We start from the raw sequence: 16,193 nt of genomic DNA on the forward strand, positions 1-16,193 counted from the left end.
GGCACCTCTGGTGAAACTTTTTCAGGCTCTTGGTGACGATTCTCAAACTTCAGGTAACCCAGGGGATGTGTTAAAAATGCTGGTTCCTGAAAAAGGAATTTTATTTTCTATCTCTTTAATTTTGTATCTGTATGAGATGATGGCCGTCCCCTAAACTTACTGCGACAATCATTTCATGATGTAAGTAAGGCAAATCATCATGTTGGAAAGCTTAAAGGTATACAGTGCAGTATGCCAATTATAGCTCAATAAAAATAAAAAGGAACAACAAAAATAATTTTAAAAATAAAACGCTGGTTCCTAAAAAAAGAGAGAGAAAATGTTGGTTCCTGGGTTCTGCTCCCAGGTGGCCTGGGGAGGAGGCCTGTGAGCCTGCATTTTCAATCAACCTTTGCAAGTGATTCTCGTCCAGCTGTTTGGAGGCCCACAGTTGACAGACTAACTGTACTTGCTAAAACCAAGAGTCTTCCAGCATTGTGGTCACAAGTCACAAGTTCCAGCTAAGGCTGCAAAAGCAGAACCAGGTCAGGCTCGAGTCACCTCCCCCACCTCAGAGCAGAGGACAATCAGCTAATTGCAGCCCTGTGGTTAATGATAAGATGTTATCTCCTCAGGTGTGAGTGTCTTGGCCAGGGTGAGCTCTGTTACCAGGGCTCCTCAGACATTAATACCTCCAATAACCAGTTTGGGGGGAGGGCAGGGGGGAGGGGTGCGTGCCGGTGCAATAGGCTGCGTGTGAAGTATTCTGGAAGGCTCTCCGAAAGGGAGGCAGGGATGACTGGGCTTGTCTCCCTTCTTCTAAAAGCCCCAGGCTGGAAGCAATGAGTGAATGTGCTGGGGGTTGGGTTGTAGGCGGGGGTGGGGTGGGGGGGAACAGGTATCCAAGATAAGACCGTCTTCACAGTGAAAAGCCACAGAGGCTGAAGACTCAAGATTCCAGCTTTGGGAGCCCGCTGGGTCTTCCGTCCCTTCCCGTGGCTTCCCCTCCCTCCCGTTTTCCATGTGGAGAGCTGAGACCCACACCTTCTTGCCTCCGGCTTTACCCTTTGGAGGTCCGGCCACCGATTGGCAGGGAAGCTCTAGGGTGTGAGGTCTGGCCCTGGCTTATGAAGAAGCAACTGAGACAGGCTTTTTTTTCTGGCGGGGGTGGGAGGCAGAGGAGCAGGGGAGCAGGTAGGGATTACAGCCCTCAGAGGCATCCTAGCCCAAGGGAAGCACTCCATTTCCTCAAGCCATGAATTTCAAGCTGCTGGTCAACAACCTAGTTGCGAAACCCATTTAGTTAAGTCGGCAACCAGCGTCTTTCACAAACTAAAATAGAACAGAAGATATCCGAATGCCCTTTAAGCGGTAAAGCCCTCTTTCCTGGAAGCTTTGATTCTGTTTCCCTTAAATAAATCAGCAGGCCTGTTGGGTGGGTCACGATGTGACATGTATTTCATACTGCAGGTTGCTGTCAAAGCTTAAAAGCCATGGTCTGGGGCATGGCAGGTTCTGACGGCTTGGGCCCTGGCTTCTGACATCCACCTGAACCACTGCCGGAGTCCACGCTAAGCACGGTCCAGCCAACTTCTAGAAGGAGTGCCCGACCAAGGAGGCCGGGTGAAGGGCTGAGGGCTGGATGCCGGGTGGACCAGCTAACACCCAGGCCCCCTGCAGCCTCTATCTCCAGTCCCTCAGCCCAGTGACATGGGCAACTTGTCAACCTCTTCCTGTTCCAGACATGAAGACAACCGCTCGCCCGGTCCTTTGTAGGGCCCTGTTCGACACGGGTCTGCGGGCCACGTCCTGTGCTTGGGGCTCACAGTGGTGCTCCCATGACCTCACATTGCCCAAAGGCCCTTAGGCAGCCTTCCCGCAGCCCAGAGCCACTCAGGCTGCTGGCCCATGGCTCCACCAAGCAGGGAACCGAGGCCTGTTCCCTGGCCACAGGCGCCATGGGGCGCATCGATCCACTGCCCACGCTCCACACCCAGCCCTGCCATGGCCAGACGGTGGTCACCGCCCTGGGCCCAGGAGTGCCAGGCCGGGGCCAGCAGGCAAAACCGGCTGGGGTTTTTACACAGGAAGGAAGAGCAAGCCGAGGTGGGGGAGGAGGCAGAGGAGGGGCGGAAATGACTGCAGTATCAGCACCCAGAGGCAGACGAGGGGGAGGCCGGCTCCTCCCCCACCTCTGCCACCCAGTTTTGACCTTTGTGCTCAGACGAAACAGCCAGTCTGGACCCTGGCACTCACCACAGCCGGGGGGGGGGATTTTCAGAGAGAGTAAGGGGTACGGGGGTGATTTAGCATAAAGGCCCTCCCTGTACACCCCCCAAAAGTCCAGTCCTTTTAAGGCAGAAATACTATGTGGGCAGAGGGTATCAAAGGGGGAATCTGGGGGTGCACAGAGGAAAGGCATCTGGGAACTCCAAACCCTTCCCTTCCCTCTGCTCAAGCAGCCGCCAGCCAGGCCCGCCTAAGAGAGCAGAAGCAGCGGAGAACTGGCCTCATGCATGTCTGCCAGACGGGCGGGGAGGGGACGAGAAGAGAGCGCAGGGCATCAGTATGGTACCCCAGGGAGCAGGGAAGCTTACGTTACTGATCTGGTCCTGGGTCTTCTTGATCCTCTGGAGTTCGGGTGTGTCTGCCACCACACTGAAGCCTTTGCCCTTGTTCTTCTCAAACTCCTCCTTGTAACGCACCTGGAGGACCAAAGGGTGGAGAGGGATTGGAGTCGAGGCACGGGGAGCAGAGAGGGCCCCAGCCTGCAGCCATCTCTAAGGCAGCAACCAGCCAGGAGAGAGACCCTGACCAGAAACCCTCCTGCAGTGACATCCACCTCCACGCCCCAACCCAAAGCACAAGCCTTGGCCAAAAAGTATTAGACTCGTGATAATAAACCATTAATATGTATTCAGTCTATCCTGAGTGCCAAGCGCTCTTCATGAACTATCTCATCTAAGTCTTGCTGTATACCATCATTAGCTCCATTTTACAGACAAGGAAACTGAGCCGCAGAGAGGCAAAGTCCCACGCCCAAGGTCATGCAGCTTAGGAGCTCATGTCCAGAGCCACCAGGATGAACCCTCATCTGCCTGACTCCTGCTCCTTCACCACTGGCCCATCTTGCCTGAAAGCTAGAGGAAGAAGGTTCTTTCCAGAGCTCCAATGACGGGCCCAGCCCTCACCCTAGCCAGGATGTGGCTCTACCCGCCGAAAGCCCGAGGGGATTTCTTTTTTTTTTTTTTTTTTGCGGTACGCGGGCCTCTCACTGTTGTGGCCTCTCCCGTTGCGGAGCACAGGCTCCGGACGCGCAGGCTCAGCGGCCATGGCTCACGGGCCCAGCCGCTCCGCGGCATGTGGGATCTTCCCGGACCAGGGCACGAACCCGTGTCCCCTGCGTCGGCAGGCGGACTCTCAACCACTGCGCCACCAGGGAGGCCCCCGAGGGAGTTTCTAAGTGACCAGCTGAGTGAGGGCTGTACCAAGGGACAAAGTTGGTGCCCAGAAAGGGGGGAGGTAAGACAGCAGCTCGGAAAACTCAATCAATGAGCCTTTGACAGGTCCCTGCGGCTGCCAGGCTGGCTTCTGAGGTCAACGCCACAGGAGGGTATGAAACTGGCGGGGGACAGAGAGCACTTCAGAACGGGTTTCCAAGCGCCGGGGAAGTCCCCTACCACACCTCCACTGCCCCCCTCTTTTCTGAGAATTCCATGGAAACCTGAGTACCAGAGGGACTTGAGTCAGACGTCAGAAAGGACTTCCCAAGCACTAAAAGAATTGAAATATGAAAACTATCCTGTCCTTCCCTGGGGTTTTGAGGAACAGAACGGAGGCTGGAAATGTCCCTGGGGCAGAGAACTGCTCCTTGGCTTTCTGAGTCTTCACCATCCACCTCGGCGCCAGCTGTTCCAAACCCCACCAGCTGCCTGGATTCCCTCCATGGGAGCTGTACTGCCCTAGAGGCAGGTCAGCCCAGGACATGAGGCCCAGGACCTTGGGAATCTCCAGGCAGCTCCCAGGCGTGGAGTCATCTGGCCACAGGGCCAAGCTGCACCCGTGTGACCCGACTGACAATACATACCTGTCAGGTCCTCTGCACATCCCCCAGGGGCTGGGGTCCCTGTTTGTCTCCCGAGCCCCAGCTTACCCATCCATGGGGTTCTTGTGCCTAAAAGGTTTCAGAACCTCTTTTGTTCTGATCCAGACTAAAAACAAAGGCCTGGATGTGCTAGTTCCCATCAGACTAGAAGTTAACACAGTGGGTACAGGTACCAACCCACCCCAAGGGCCCAGAATTGCCCAGCATCAGCTCCTCCAGGAAGGCCTGGGCCAGCACAGCAACTCTTAGTGTTTGGGGGTAGCGGGGTGGAGAGAACCCTCTGGGAAGCGGGCATCAGGAAAGGTAAGAAACTTAGAGTCAGAAATGTATAGCTCCATACACTAATATGTATAAAATGGATAACTAGTAAGAACTTGCTGTATAGAAAAATAAATAAAATAAAATTCAAAAATTCCAAAAAAAAAAAATGGGTAGCTCCAGATGCAGAAGCCCAGATCCACGGCCCCTGGCCTCGGTTTCCTCCCCTATAAGAGGACTGTCATAGGAACCAGTTAAAATAGGGAGGGGGCTTCCTATCACCAAGCATAGGCAAAGAGCCAGGGGGAGCTGGTATGAACATAGGCTGTCTCCCACCTGCTGAGTGATCTTGGGCAACTGACTGAACCTCTCGGGCCTCAGTTTCCACATCTGTAAAATGCGGATCACGATGGACCCAGTCCAATGAACGGTGCGGATTACAGACAGTGGCTCTAAAGCAGCAAACACACTGTGGAGCACACAGCAGGGCTCAATGCGTACTGATAAGGGCAGATGTGAAAGTGCTTTGTCAACCTTAGAGTGCTGAACAAATGCCAGTTCCCCCACTCCTCCTCTACTTCCTGGCCTCGGGAGCTGTCAGGCCCCTAATCCAGGGGAATAATTGTCATGGCAACACTACAATGACATCAGCTGGTTCCCAGGCTCAGGAACTGCCTCTCCCTCCCTGCTGGGGAGGGTAATTCATTTCACTCCTGGCACAGACAGCCCAGAGAGGGCAGGGCTGGGCGGAGTGGGGGCAAGAAAGGATGGAGGACTGGGCTCACCACTACTTTGCTGTATGTTTCTGGGCTAGTCAGTCCCCCTGTCTGGGTCCCAGCTGATCTCTAAAAGCCCTCCCAGCTCTGGAGTGTGTGACCATATCTATTAAGCACCTGCAGGCCCTGACTATGGAGAATCAAGGGGGGGAAGATTCTCCAGGAGGCTGTTTGGAGGTGGAGTGTGTGGCAGAGGTAAAAGGGGGGGAACCAAGAGCGTGGGGAGGCCCCTGCCTAGAGCCTCGCTCAGCACCGAAGCAGGAGTGTTTGCCCTCATCCGGGATGGCTCACCAGGACAGGACAGGAGGCTCTAGGAGGGAAGTTACCTGCCCAAGGTCACTCAACCTGCTTTGCTGGTAGATTCAGGATACAACTCAGCACTGCAGCTAGATAACTGAAGCCTGGATGCTGCCTGGGCCTCCCATCCTGGGAACTCCCAAGGCAGGGCTGGGAATGATGCCTGAGGCCCCTCAGGCCTGAACAACCACAGCCCCAAGAAACTCTACTTTTTAATATGTAAATTTATTAATTATTCTCTCAGGATCTATCTTATTCATCACTCTTGTAGCAAACAGTAGGTATAAACATGTGTTTGTTGGGTAAATGATGAATGAATTGAATGCAGACGTGAAATCTCCAAACAGGCAGCATAATTTGAAAAATAAAGCAGAAACTAACACACCATTGTAAAGCGATTATACTCCAATAAAGATGTTTAAAAAAAAAAAAAACTGCCCTGCTGACCCAACATAAGAGAAAAGATCACAACTTTAAAAACTTTTATTGCAAAAAACATACCAACAATTTCCAATTATGTGCCTACTGTGAGCTGGACCCACATACTGTGTAACCCATCCCCTTCTAACAAAAAAGAAATCGTTTTAAAATTAGACACACACAGGAACTTCCCTCGTGGTGCAGTGGTTGAGAATCCACCTGTCAGCTCAGGGGACACAGGTTCAGTCCCTGGTCTGGGAAGATCCCACATGCCGCGGAGCAACTAAGCCCGTGCGCCACAACTACTGAGCCCGCAAGCCACAACTACTGAGCCCGCAAGCCACAACTACTGAAGCCCGCACGCACTAGGGCCCATGCTCCTCAACAAGAGAAGCCACCGCAGTGAGAAGCCCGCGCACTGCAACGAAGAGTAGCCCCTGCCTGCCACAACTAGAGAAAGCCCGCGCGCAGCAACAAAGACCCAACGCAGCCAGAAAAGATAATAAATAAAGAAAGAAAATACACAACATTAAAAAAAGAGGGATTGTGATGAGTTCATAACATAAATGGAAAAAAACCCCAAATGTTCCCAGTTCTGGAATGTCAGTTCTGGAAGCAATCATCAGAAGGTCTAGAATTCCTCAGCTTTATCATACCCAAGTTCCATCTCCTCTCCTTTCCAGGAGAATAGTAACAGCGAACATTTATTGAGTGCCGACTGTATGCCAGGAACTCTTTTAAATGCCTAATATATACTAACATCCTCACAATAACCTTTGGAGAGAGGTAATCCACACTTTACAGATGAAGGCACTAGGGCTCAGAGAGGTTAAATAACTTGCCCAAGGGCACACAGCTAGTGATGGCAGATCCAGCATTTGACCCTCAGCCAGCTCCAGTAAGAGTGACACAGGTATGCTGCCTGCTTTGCTGGTCACAAGATTCAAGATAAGAGAGTGGGAACCCTGCCAAGAGCAGGGCAGAGCATGAGGCTCTGCTACACTCTCCTGTGCCCTGAGGCATGTGCCCTGTGGCATAGCCCACGCGCAGCACCATGGATGAGGAGGGAAAAATGAAAGAGACCTTTTTCTTGCACTTCTGCCTGGGCTCAGGGGCCCACACCGCCCCAGCTCAGCCCCACCCCAAGGCTGCTGCCTCTCAGCGCAGGGCTGGCAGTGGGAGAGCTACCAGGCCCAGCCACCAGTGCCCTGCCTCAGCCAGGCCTGGGCAGGACCACCCAGAAGGTCATTTCTGGTCAGCTCTGTGGCCGCTGCCCCCACAGGGGAGGCTCCAGGTGTCCCAGACACCCAAAGCACCACTTTGGGAACCAAGCTAGAGACAGGAAAACAAAGTTGAAATAGCATGGACAACTTCCCAGAGACTGAGAAGAGACACACCAATGCAGGCCCAGCAAGGGGCCTGGAAGGAGACCAGCTGACACCCGGGTGAGGTGGGGCAGACGAGGTAGAAGAGGCTCCCACTTCCCTTCCCGTCAGCCACAGGCCACGCCAGCCGCCCCTGCCTCCACAGTGGCCAAGGGAACCAGAACCCATCACCACCCCCAGCCAGGCCTGCTCAGCCCTTCAAGCCTCAGAGCATCGGGCCCAGCCCCCAACCTCTAGGTAACTGGGTTTGCTGTCCCTATTTTACCGGGCAGGAAAAAAAAAAAACAACTCTGAGAGGCAAGGGGGCCAGACTCAGACCACACAGCTGGGGGGAGGCAGGAGACAGAACCAGGCTTGCAAAGAGGGCAGGACCGGGGTCTCCACCCTCCGTCTATCCCAGCCCCAGCCCCCAAGAGCCCAACTGCAGATTGCAGCAGCAGCCTCAATGCAAAGCCCTAACTCACACCCCTCCCAGCAGCTCCTTAGCTCCCTCCCTACCCCACAGCCTGGCTCAGCCTCTCAGAGCATGTTTGTGGGACCAAAAGCCCTCATCAGAATCACCAGGGCCACCAAAATGCAGATTCCTGGACCCGCCCAGAACTGCCAAACAGAAACGCCTTGGGCGGGGCCTAGGACTCTGCATTCTAAAAGGCCCCCTGTCCCCACGGGTGACTGGAGCATCCTGGGCGTTAGCGCACAGGCGCCACAGCAGGCTGCAGGGGGGCTTGACTTCTGCCTCCATCACGGGGCTCTGGCAAGGGGCATGGCCTCTCTCACCTGTGTCCCCATCTGCACCACAGGGACAAGAGTTCCTCGTCATCAGGTGGTTGTGAGGATTAAATGAGGTCCTATGAAGGACGCAGTGAGAACCTATGAAGAGTGACTGCCTTTCTCATGATATCCCCAGTCGGCCCCAGAGCCAGGAGCCCAGGACCCAGGAGGCGAGCAGTGGGGCCAGGCCCCTGGGGGACAGCGGGGGGACGGGTACAGGTCAGAAGAGCCTTCAGACCCTGGGGTTGAAGGAAGCAGGGGTTGCTTCCTCCCACAGACCCCGCCCCGCAGGGATCAAGTTCCAGGGGCAAAAAGAGCTGCAGCCCAGCTTTTGTGGGACCAACAAAGGCTGAGGGAATTAACAGGGTTTGAATTTCTCCTTCTGAGAGTAGGGGTGTGTGTGTGTGTGTGTGTGTGTGTGTGTGTGTGTGTGTGTGTGTGTGTGTGTGTGTGTGTGTGTGTGTGTGTGTGTGTGTCCCTTGCTTCTGCCTGAGTGTGTACACACACTCCCACACTCCTCTCAAGCTGTGGGGTGACTACAGGTCACCCCATGGTGCTCTGGTCTGCCGGCCCCATGTAGCCCCTTCCACCTCTGGCCCCAGTAGGCTCCAGACAGGATGGGGAGTCCAGGGCGGTGGTCAGGGCCTGGCTAGGGTCTTCCCTGTGCAGATCGGGCCCAGGCCCCAGCGCTGTCTCAAGCCTACTTCCTGCCAGCTGGGCTACTCAGCCCTCCTCAGTTGGCAAGACTCTGGTATCCACACCGGCTCCCCCAGTGACTGTGGCTTTCACACCATAGCGGGGGCAGGGTCTGGGCTGGCAGATGTGAGCTGCTGCTGACATCAGCTTCCCCTACTTGCTCCCCATCACTGTGGGACACACGGGAGGCCTGAACCTCTTCCATAAAGTGAGACCGATCCTGCCAACTGCACAGGGCTCTTGTGAGGATTGAACATTAATACGCCCAGAGCACTGAGCACTCCATACATTAACTATTAATACATTTATTACCTCTATGGCTACATATATGATCTTAGCTAGTCCCTTACTGTCTCTGAGCCTCAGTTTCCTCATCTGTACAATGGGAAAGCAGCACCTTCCTCGCAGGATTGCTCGGAAGATTCAACGAGAGAATGCGTGTAGATGGCCCAGGGCTGATTCTCCTTCATGTGACCACAGACGTCACATCGAGATCTGGCAGCAGGAGCCCCACTCCGGAGGGATCAGGAGAGATCCCCCTCGGGGGCCCTGGTGGATCCTGCAAGACACTTTCCTGGCCCTGGGCACCCTGCCCACTTGGTTACGTTCCCCAAGGGGTCTCTGATGAAGCCCCGCTCTGCCCCGCTCCACCCCACAGTCCAGGCCAGGTTTGTCCCAGAAGCCCTCCCAGACCCCCAGGCAGGGTTAGTCGTTCTGGCCTAAAGGTTCTGGACCTTTTGCTTATTCCTCAGTGTCCCCTGAAGACCGGGTTCTCCCTGGCGCAGGAAGCCCGTCTCCTCCCCTGCTGCGGTGACACGCAGGGCGGCTCCCCACCCAGCAGGCGCTCAGGAAAATCAGGCCCAAGGAGACACAGGCAGGACAGGCCCCCTTCGCAGCCTGCCCTCTGAGGGTGGGTGTGAGTGGAGAGGAGGGGGAGGGGACCAGCGTCCTGGAGGAGGTGGGCTCTCGGGGTCCCCCACAAAATTCCTGAAGCAGAAAAAATCCGACGCCCACACCCTCCCACCCACTTTAGGTAGGAAGCGGGGTACGCTCTCGCCCACTTCGGGAGATTGGTAACTGCTAGGATTTCAGCGCCTTGGCCTTGCGGAGTAACCACAGAAGGAAGGAGCCCTTGCCAAATCCAGGGGTGGCCCCGCCCCCAAGGGGCAGGCCCCGCCCCCTCACCTGACTCTGGAGCTCACTCTGTTGCTTGAGGCGGAGGTTTTCCGGGGTGTCGGCCACCATGGTGAAGGACTGCTTGGGGTAGTGTCTGCAGGACAGAAAAAAAAAGGGGGGTCATTCTGGGGGAAGGGGCGGGAACCTCTGGGCTTCCATTCTCTTATCCTTGGGCAGCCCCTGCCCCTGTCCCAGCATCAGAACCACAATGCCCATTGCCCATGGCCAAGGGGAGGCAAGCGTTTCTCAGACTCAGCCTGGGCTGAACTGGGAAGACACATCAGGCCTGAGTGGCTGGCTGGCCACCAAGAACTCCAAAGGGAGGACATGGGGACACTCTCTAAGGGTTTCAGATCACCCAAGTAATCCATGTCTATTGCACAGGAAGGTCAAGGGGGCCAGGCACCCAGGAGGGCCTAGCCAGGCTGGGAGGAAGATGCTCATGGGGTTAGGACAAAGTTTTCAGCTGAGACCAGAAGTGGAGACCAATGTAGCAGAGGAAGGGCAGGAGGGATACAGAGACAGAAGTAAAGGGGAAAGGGATACACATATCCAGGGGGGCTTCCAGGAAAAGGCAGTGAGACAGAAAAAACACACACATCCAGAGTGGTGTTTCAAACAGCTAACAAGGTCCAACATAATCGGAGGGTAGATGAGAGATCAGCTTGAGGCCGAGAAGAGGTCACCACGGGTGACAGATAAGAACACTGTAACAACAGCTGATGTTTCCCTGTGCTAAGGGTGTACATGCCTTAGTTCATCAACTTCTTAAAACCGCCCCATTATCCCTCTTTGACAGACTGGAGAGCAGCGGCTTGGTAAGGTTAAACAATGTGGCTAAGGCACACGGCCAGTAACTGGACGCATCCAGATTTGTACCCAAACGGTCTCCCAGGACCCAACACCCTGAACCAAACCCTCTAATCTCCAGACACAGGACAGACCACGGTCCTGTCCCCCAGAAAGAGGGCTGGCTTGGAGGTAGCAGGAACCAGTTCAGCCCTCAGAGCCAAGCCTGCGGGGACCTCCAGGACCATCCGGTCCACCCCTCTCCTTTCTCCCAGAGGAGGAAGTCGTGTGCTGGTGCCAGGCACTTAGCTGACTTCATAATTATTTATCACATCGGTTTACTGTCTTCTCTCTCCACTGGGTCTCTATGAGGTGAGGGGATTCTTGGTCTTTCCTTCATTGGTTTATTCCAAGCTCCCCAAATAATACCTGGTGTTCAATAAATATTTGTTGAATAAACGAATGTCCTACCAGGTGTTGAAGCAGAGCCAGGACTAGAACTCGGGTCTCCTCCGTTCCCCTGGGTCATCACAAAGGCCCCCAGCAAACCAGCTAGAGGAGAGGCAGCCCTGAGTCACTGTGGTCTGTGTGTAGATGCTGGTGTGTGAAAGGGCTGGGGGGCTACATAGGCCCCAGTGACTTCAGGGACTGGCAGGGGGCTTCTCTGAGCAGAAGCCAGCCATTCTGAGCTCTGGCTGGCCACACCCCACCACAACCATGACGACTAGCCGATGCCAGACGCACAGCCTGTCCCCAGGTAAGAGCTGGATCGCCATCTTCCAGCCAGCCAGGTTGGCGGATGTGCCCCGGAACTGGACACCAGCAGCCCTCCACCTCTGTGTTTCACCAAGCCTGGCATGTTCTCCAGCTGCCCGGCCCATCCTGAGCGAGAGCTATTGGTAATCACACACAGACTTCCCCGTGTCAAGGGCAGGACTCGGGGGCTGGAGAACTCAACTAAATGGTGGGGGGGGAGGGTGGGGGGTGGCTAGAAGGAGCACAGTGCTGGGTGCTGGCCCTGCCACTGTCTCACAGGGTGATTGGCAAATCGTTTTTCCCTCTGAGCTAACTTCATTATCTTGGACCTAGAAGCACAAAAGGTGATTCTAGCTGTGTCCCAACTCGTAGCCTGCACTGCCCCACCTGAGTCCTGCCTCCCAGATCAGTCCAGGCCCAGGGCTCCCCGAGCAGAGGGAAGAGCAAGGCAAGAGACTAAAAAGCAAATACAGGGCTTCCCTGGTGGCGCAGTGGTTGGGAGTCCGCCTGCCGATGCAGGGGACGCGGATTTGTGCCCCGGTCCGGGAAGATCCCACGTGCCGTGGAGTGGCTGGGCCCGTGAGCTGTGGCCGCTGGGCCTGCGCGTCTGGAGCCTGTGCTCCGCGGCGGGAGAGGCCATGGCGGTGAGAGGCCCGCATACCGCAAAAAAAAAAAAAAAAAAAGCAAATACAGGTGCCTGCGGCCGTCAACAGAAATGTCCCATAGATGAACGTGGGGCTAAGGCTGTGGGTCCAGTCCCAGGCTTGGCCCAGCTCCGCAAAGCCAGGGCCACCTATAGCTGAGGTGCGCCATTCAAAATCCCTGAGCAGTTCCACGAAAAGGGAGGATCAACTGGGAGTCTGTTCCTGGAGACTAGAAAGAGAACAGCAGGAGGGATCTAAGTAAGATCTCTAGCAGAAATGGCGGGCCCTGAGGTCCTAGGAGGGAGGGCTTTGGAGATGACCCTCCCACCGAATCAGAGCCATTATGAATGTGTCAAGGGGTGGGCAGTGTGGTGAGGAGAGCGTCTGTAAGTAGGGGCTCATGAGCACAGGAGGGAGGTTAGGTCCTGAAGCAGGGGGATGGAGAAGACCTTCAGGGCAGCTCTGACCCAGAGCCTGAAGGGTCAGTTCTGAGATGGTGGCTCTGGTTAGCACTTGGTGGGGAAGGGTGTCTGGCAGGCTCGGAAAACACATATGCACAGGAGCCAGTCTGCAAACCCGTGGTTTCCCATTTGCCTGAATGTACAGGGTTAAAACGGAATGCCAGGTCCCGTGGCCCAAGGTCAGCCAGACGCAACCCCACTCTGCAATTCCGAGGCTCCTGTGCACTCTGCGTTATTCCTCACACACGATGAATATCTAGACGAGCCCTCTGCAGCAATGCACTTCTCCGAGACACTGACGCCAGCAGGTCCACGTTCACATACCTCCTACACGCCACCAGAAGGGTCTCAGGAGACCCCCCCCAACATGCAGTGGGTGCCTCTGGATGGGGCTGGCGGGTCTTTCATCCTCTCTTTGGAGCCATCATGACCCCCAGATCTCAGCCCCCCACAGCCAGAACACTAATTCCATCAGAAGGGAAGGGGGGGACCAGCCTAGATGTCGTCGACTCAGCTTAATCTGGTGGGAGGAGGAGGGGGATTTTAAGCCTGCATCAGATTAAGACAGATTAAAGAGGGGCTCTGAAGCCTCCAGTCCTCTTACCCTTGCCTCCTAACCCCCAACCCCAGGCCAAAAAAGGCAGGCAGCCATGAGCACGGGCTATATTCCTCCTGCTGAGTCAACCTTGTCCCCTACCCACAGCCCCCAGCCCTGGCGAGACAACTCTGCCTTTCCCATCCCCTGCTCACTGCGCTTCGGGTTCCCATGGCAACCTCATCCTCGGCTCAAGGCAGGAGAGCTGTGAGAGCAGGCAGAGAGAGTCTATGGGGGTGGGGGAAGAGACACAGACAGCCAGGGTCCTCAACTGAGAGGAACCCACGAAGGCAAAACTAGGAGGCTGTGTCTGCAGGATCCTTGTAGACAATTTAGTTGAGGAAGACAGGTGCCACGGGTTTGTTTTTAGAAGGGAGGATATGCCAGAACGCCAGTGCTGTGCCCCTCCCCCATCCACATGACTGCCTTCCAAGAGGGCTACAATTGATTTGACCTCCTTCCAGAAACAACTGCTGGGAATTCTACCTTTTCCCTCCCTCTCTATCCCTCAGGTTGAAGTGCCCCCGCAACCCATTACCCTCAGATCCCAGTTGAGATGAATGGATATATGCGTATCCCAGTGCAGGCGCAAAGGCAGAAGAGGGGTCCCCCCGCCCCCAGCTAGTGACCCCACTGGAACTCCAGCCCCACCAACAGACTGGGCCATGGTGAGGGAACGAGGGACCAGGGTGGGGAGAACTGGGTGTCCCAACCCTGGGCTGGAGCCGCGTCCAGAGCACAGCTCTTCTTTGTCCCTTCTGTGGGCCAGCCTGCACCCGGCCCCTTGTTAATCATTCCAAGCTGTGGGCCCTCTGCCGATGCCCCTCCCCACCCTCGATGGCAGTATCAGCTGCTCTGGGAAAGAGAGAGGCATGGAGAGAGCCCACTAGGACAGGAAGTCTGGGGGACAGGACAATCAGGCAGCTGCTGGCAGCAGCCCAGGCCTCTAGGAAAACTGAGAGTCACATAAAGTGACTTCTGGATACACCGTATCCTGTGCACATTCTCTCCTGAAACCTGCCACAAGGCTTTGGGCTAAAAAAGGCAGGCGTTATCACTGTGCCCATTTTACAGATAAAGAAACTGAGGCTCAGTGTCAAGGACAGAGATCTGGCCCAATGCACTCTCCCCTATACCACACCTGCCCAGCCAGCTAAGCGCAGGCTGACATCCCTCCCCCACCAGGTGAACGCCTGCCCACTCCCAGCTCTGCGGAAAGATACGCTTGGTTGGGTCGGTAGAGAACTTCCTCTTCTAAACCCAACCAGTTTCCAAGCTTGGCTATTATGAGAGAACCCTCTGGGGTCTCTCAGCCACCCCCAGTCCGAAGCCACCTACTCCTTAAGACATTTCTAACGCAGGTGTCTCAGGAGTCCAGACATGACCTGCAGGAATGCAGGAGAAGGGGGGCTTGCCCCAGAGGACCTCTGAGCCACCTTCCTGCTTGGAGGGGCAATGAGGACAGGGAGGATGCTGAGAAGCTGCAGGGCTCCTGCTATGGGCTTACTGGGGACAGAGATCACTTGTAGGAAGCCCCACTCCCAGTCCCGCCATCAGCTGTGTTCCAGAGGCAGAACAAGAACAGACCAGATATCCTGGAAGCCCAGCTCCCCCTTTCTACAGGCAACCTCGTCTCTTCCAGCCTTGGATCCCTTCAAAAACCACAGCTTTTTGTTCAAGGAGGAACAAAAATACATCAACAAAAGCAACAAGGAGCCTTTGGTTTCACCAAAAGGGGGAGGAAAAAAACCCACAGCCCCTACATCCTGCCTCTGGAAGGAGCTGCTGATTCCCCTGCTGGGAACACTGCCCACGGGCAGGCGGGCAGGGAGGGCTCCCTTCTCACCCAGTTTCTCACCAGTTCCCCAGGCCAAAGGGGCTGAAACGGTGGGGATAGGAAGCAACAAGGAGGCATTGTTTGACCAGAGGGAAAAAAATGAGCAGCCAAAAAGATCAAGGCTAGACATGAAGAAGAACTTACCAGCCCTCAGTGGTCGTAGACAAAATGAAAAAGGGCAATACACAAACAGAAATGATTCTGCCAAGTCAGGAAAGGCATGGAAACACTGCGCCTCAGTTTCCTCATCTATAAAATGGGCTGTTAGGAAGCAAAGTGATCCCTGAGGTTCCTTGAGGCCCTGACATCTGAGTATAAGGATCTGGGGGTGAGAGAGAGGTAGGGGCTGCCCAGAGGCCACACTGACTCCCCGCTCCCAAACACAGCACACACACCCATCCCACGCCCTCTCCTGGTGCCACCCCCAGCTCCCCAAGACATCTGATCCCATTTTTCCCAGTCAGAGGCAGAGAACTCTGTGGAGGTGGGAAAGCCCCAGTCCCTATTCCTGGATTTGCCCACTGCTGCCCCATCCCCTAAGAGCAGCTGGGATTCAAGACAGTTTGCTAGAACCCAGAGATACTTCAAGCCCCACCAGCACAGGCCCCACTCCACTCTCTGAGGCCTGGGGAAGGAGTAGGACCACAGTGCCTTGTTCCCCAGAACCAGGGACACCTCCACCCTCCTCAGCCCCTCAGCCCACAGCTCAAGGCAACTGAAGGACAGACCCCTACCACTGCAGTCAGTGAGGAGGGGAAAGGTACAATTGAGCATCCCCCGCTTTCTTCCCCAGCCCATGTCCACCCACTACTTGACATCCCAAAAGCTGGTTCCCCTGGCCTGCAACTCTGCCTCCGGTCTGCAGCCTCTACAGACTCATGGCCCCCGAGGAGAAAGGAACAGGCACGTGTCCCCCTGACCCCCACCCCCACCCCTCTGTCCTCCAGGCTCCTCAACTGTTTGTGTGGAGACAAAGGACCAGGTTTGTTCGTGGACCCATCTGCCCCACTTTCAGAAAGAATAGTTTACAAAACAGATCATCGAGGGCATAAATATTCCTATAACAACTGGAATAGGCTCACCCCACCTACCCAGAAGCTTCAAGGGAGAATTCGATTAACAGTGGGCTCTTCCTCCACTGGCTATTATGCAAAAGCAGGCATGCTCCCCTCTACCTTGTCATAGCAAGGCTGAGTGCCTATGGCCTGGGAAGTGTGAACACAAACACAGCCTATACAAGTCCGACAC

The 16,193-nt window shown here is 55.3% G+C and overlaps 1 protein-coding gene across 1 annotated transcript in view; it reads right to left on the reverse strand.

The window, feature by feature from the left end:
* Nucleotides 1–16,193, reverse strand: part of LASP1 (LIM and SH3 protein 1) — a 39,958-nt gene that overhangs the window by 13,618 nt on the left and 10,147 nt on the right. Inside the window, exons 3-4 of the mRNA XM_082678898.1 lie at nucleotides 9,873–9,957; nucleotides 2,577–2,684 (exon numbers count right to left, since the gene is read on the reverse strand). Coding sequence (XP_082535024.1) covers nucleotides 2,577–2,684; nucleotides 9,873–9,957 — 193 coding nt within the window. The remainder of the gene's footprint in view (nucleotides 1–2,576; nucleotides 2,685–9,872; nucleotides 9,958–16,193) is intronic.

The sequence above is a fragment of the Grampus griseus genome, assembly GCF_964374135.1.
Source record: "Grampus griseus genome assembly, chromosome: 20".
NCBI classification, from domain to species: Eukaryota; Metazoa; Chordata; class Mammalia; order Artiodactyla; family Delphinidae; genus Grampus; species Grampus griseus.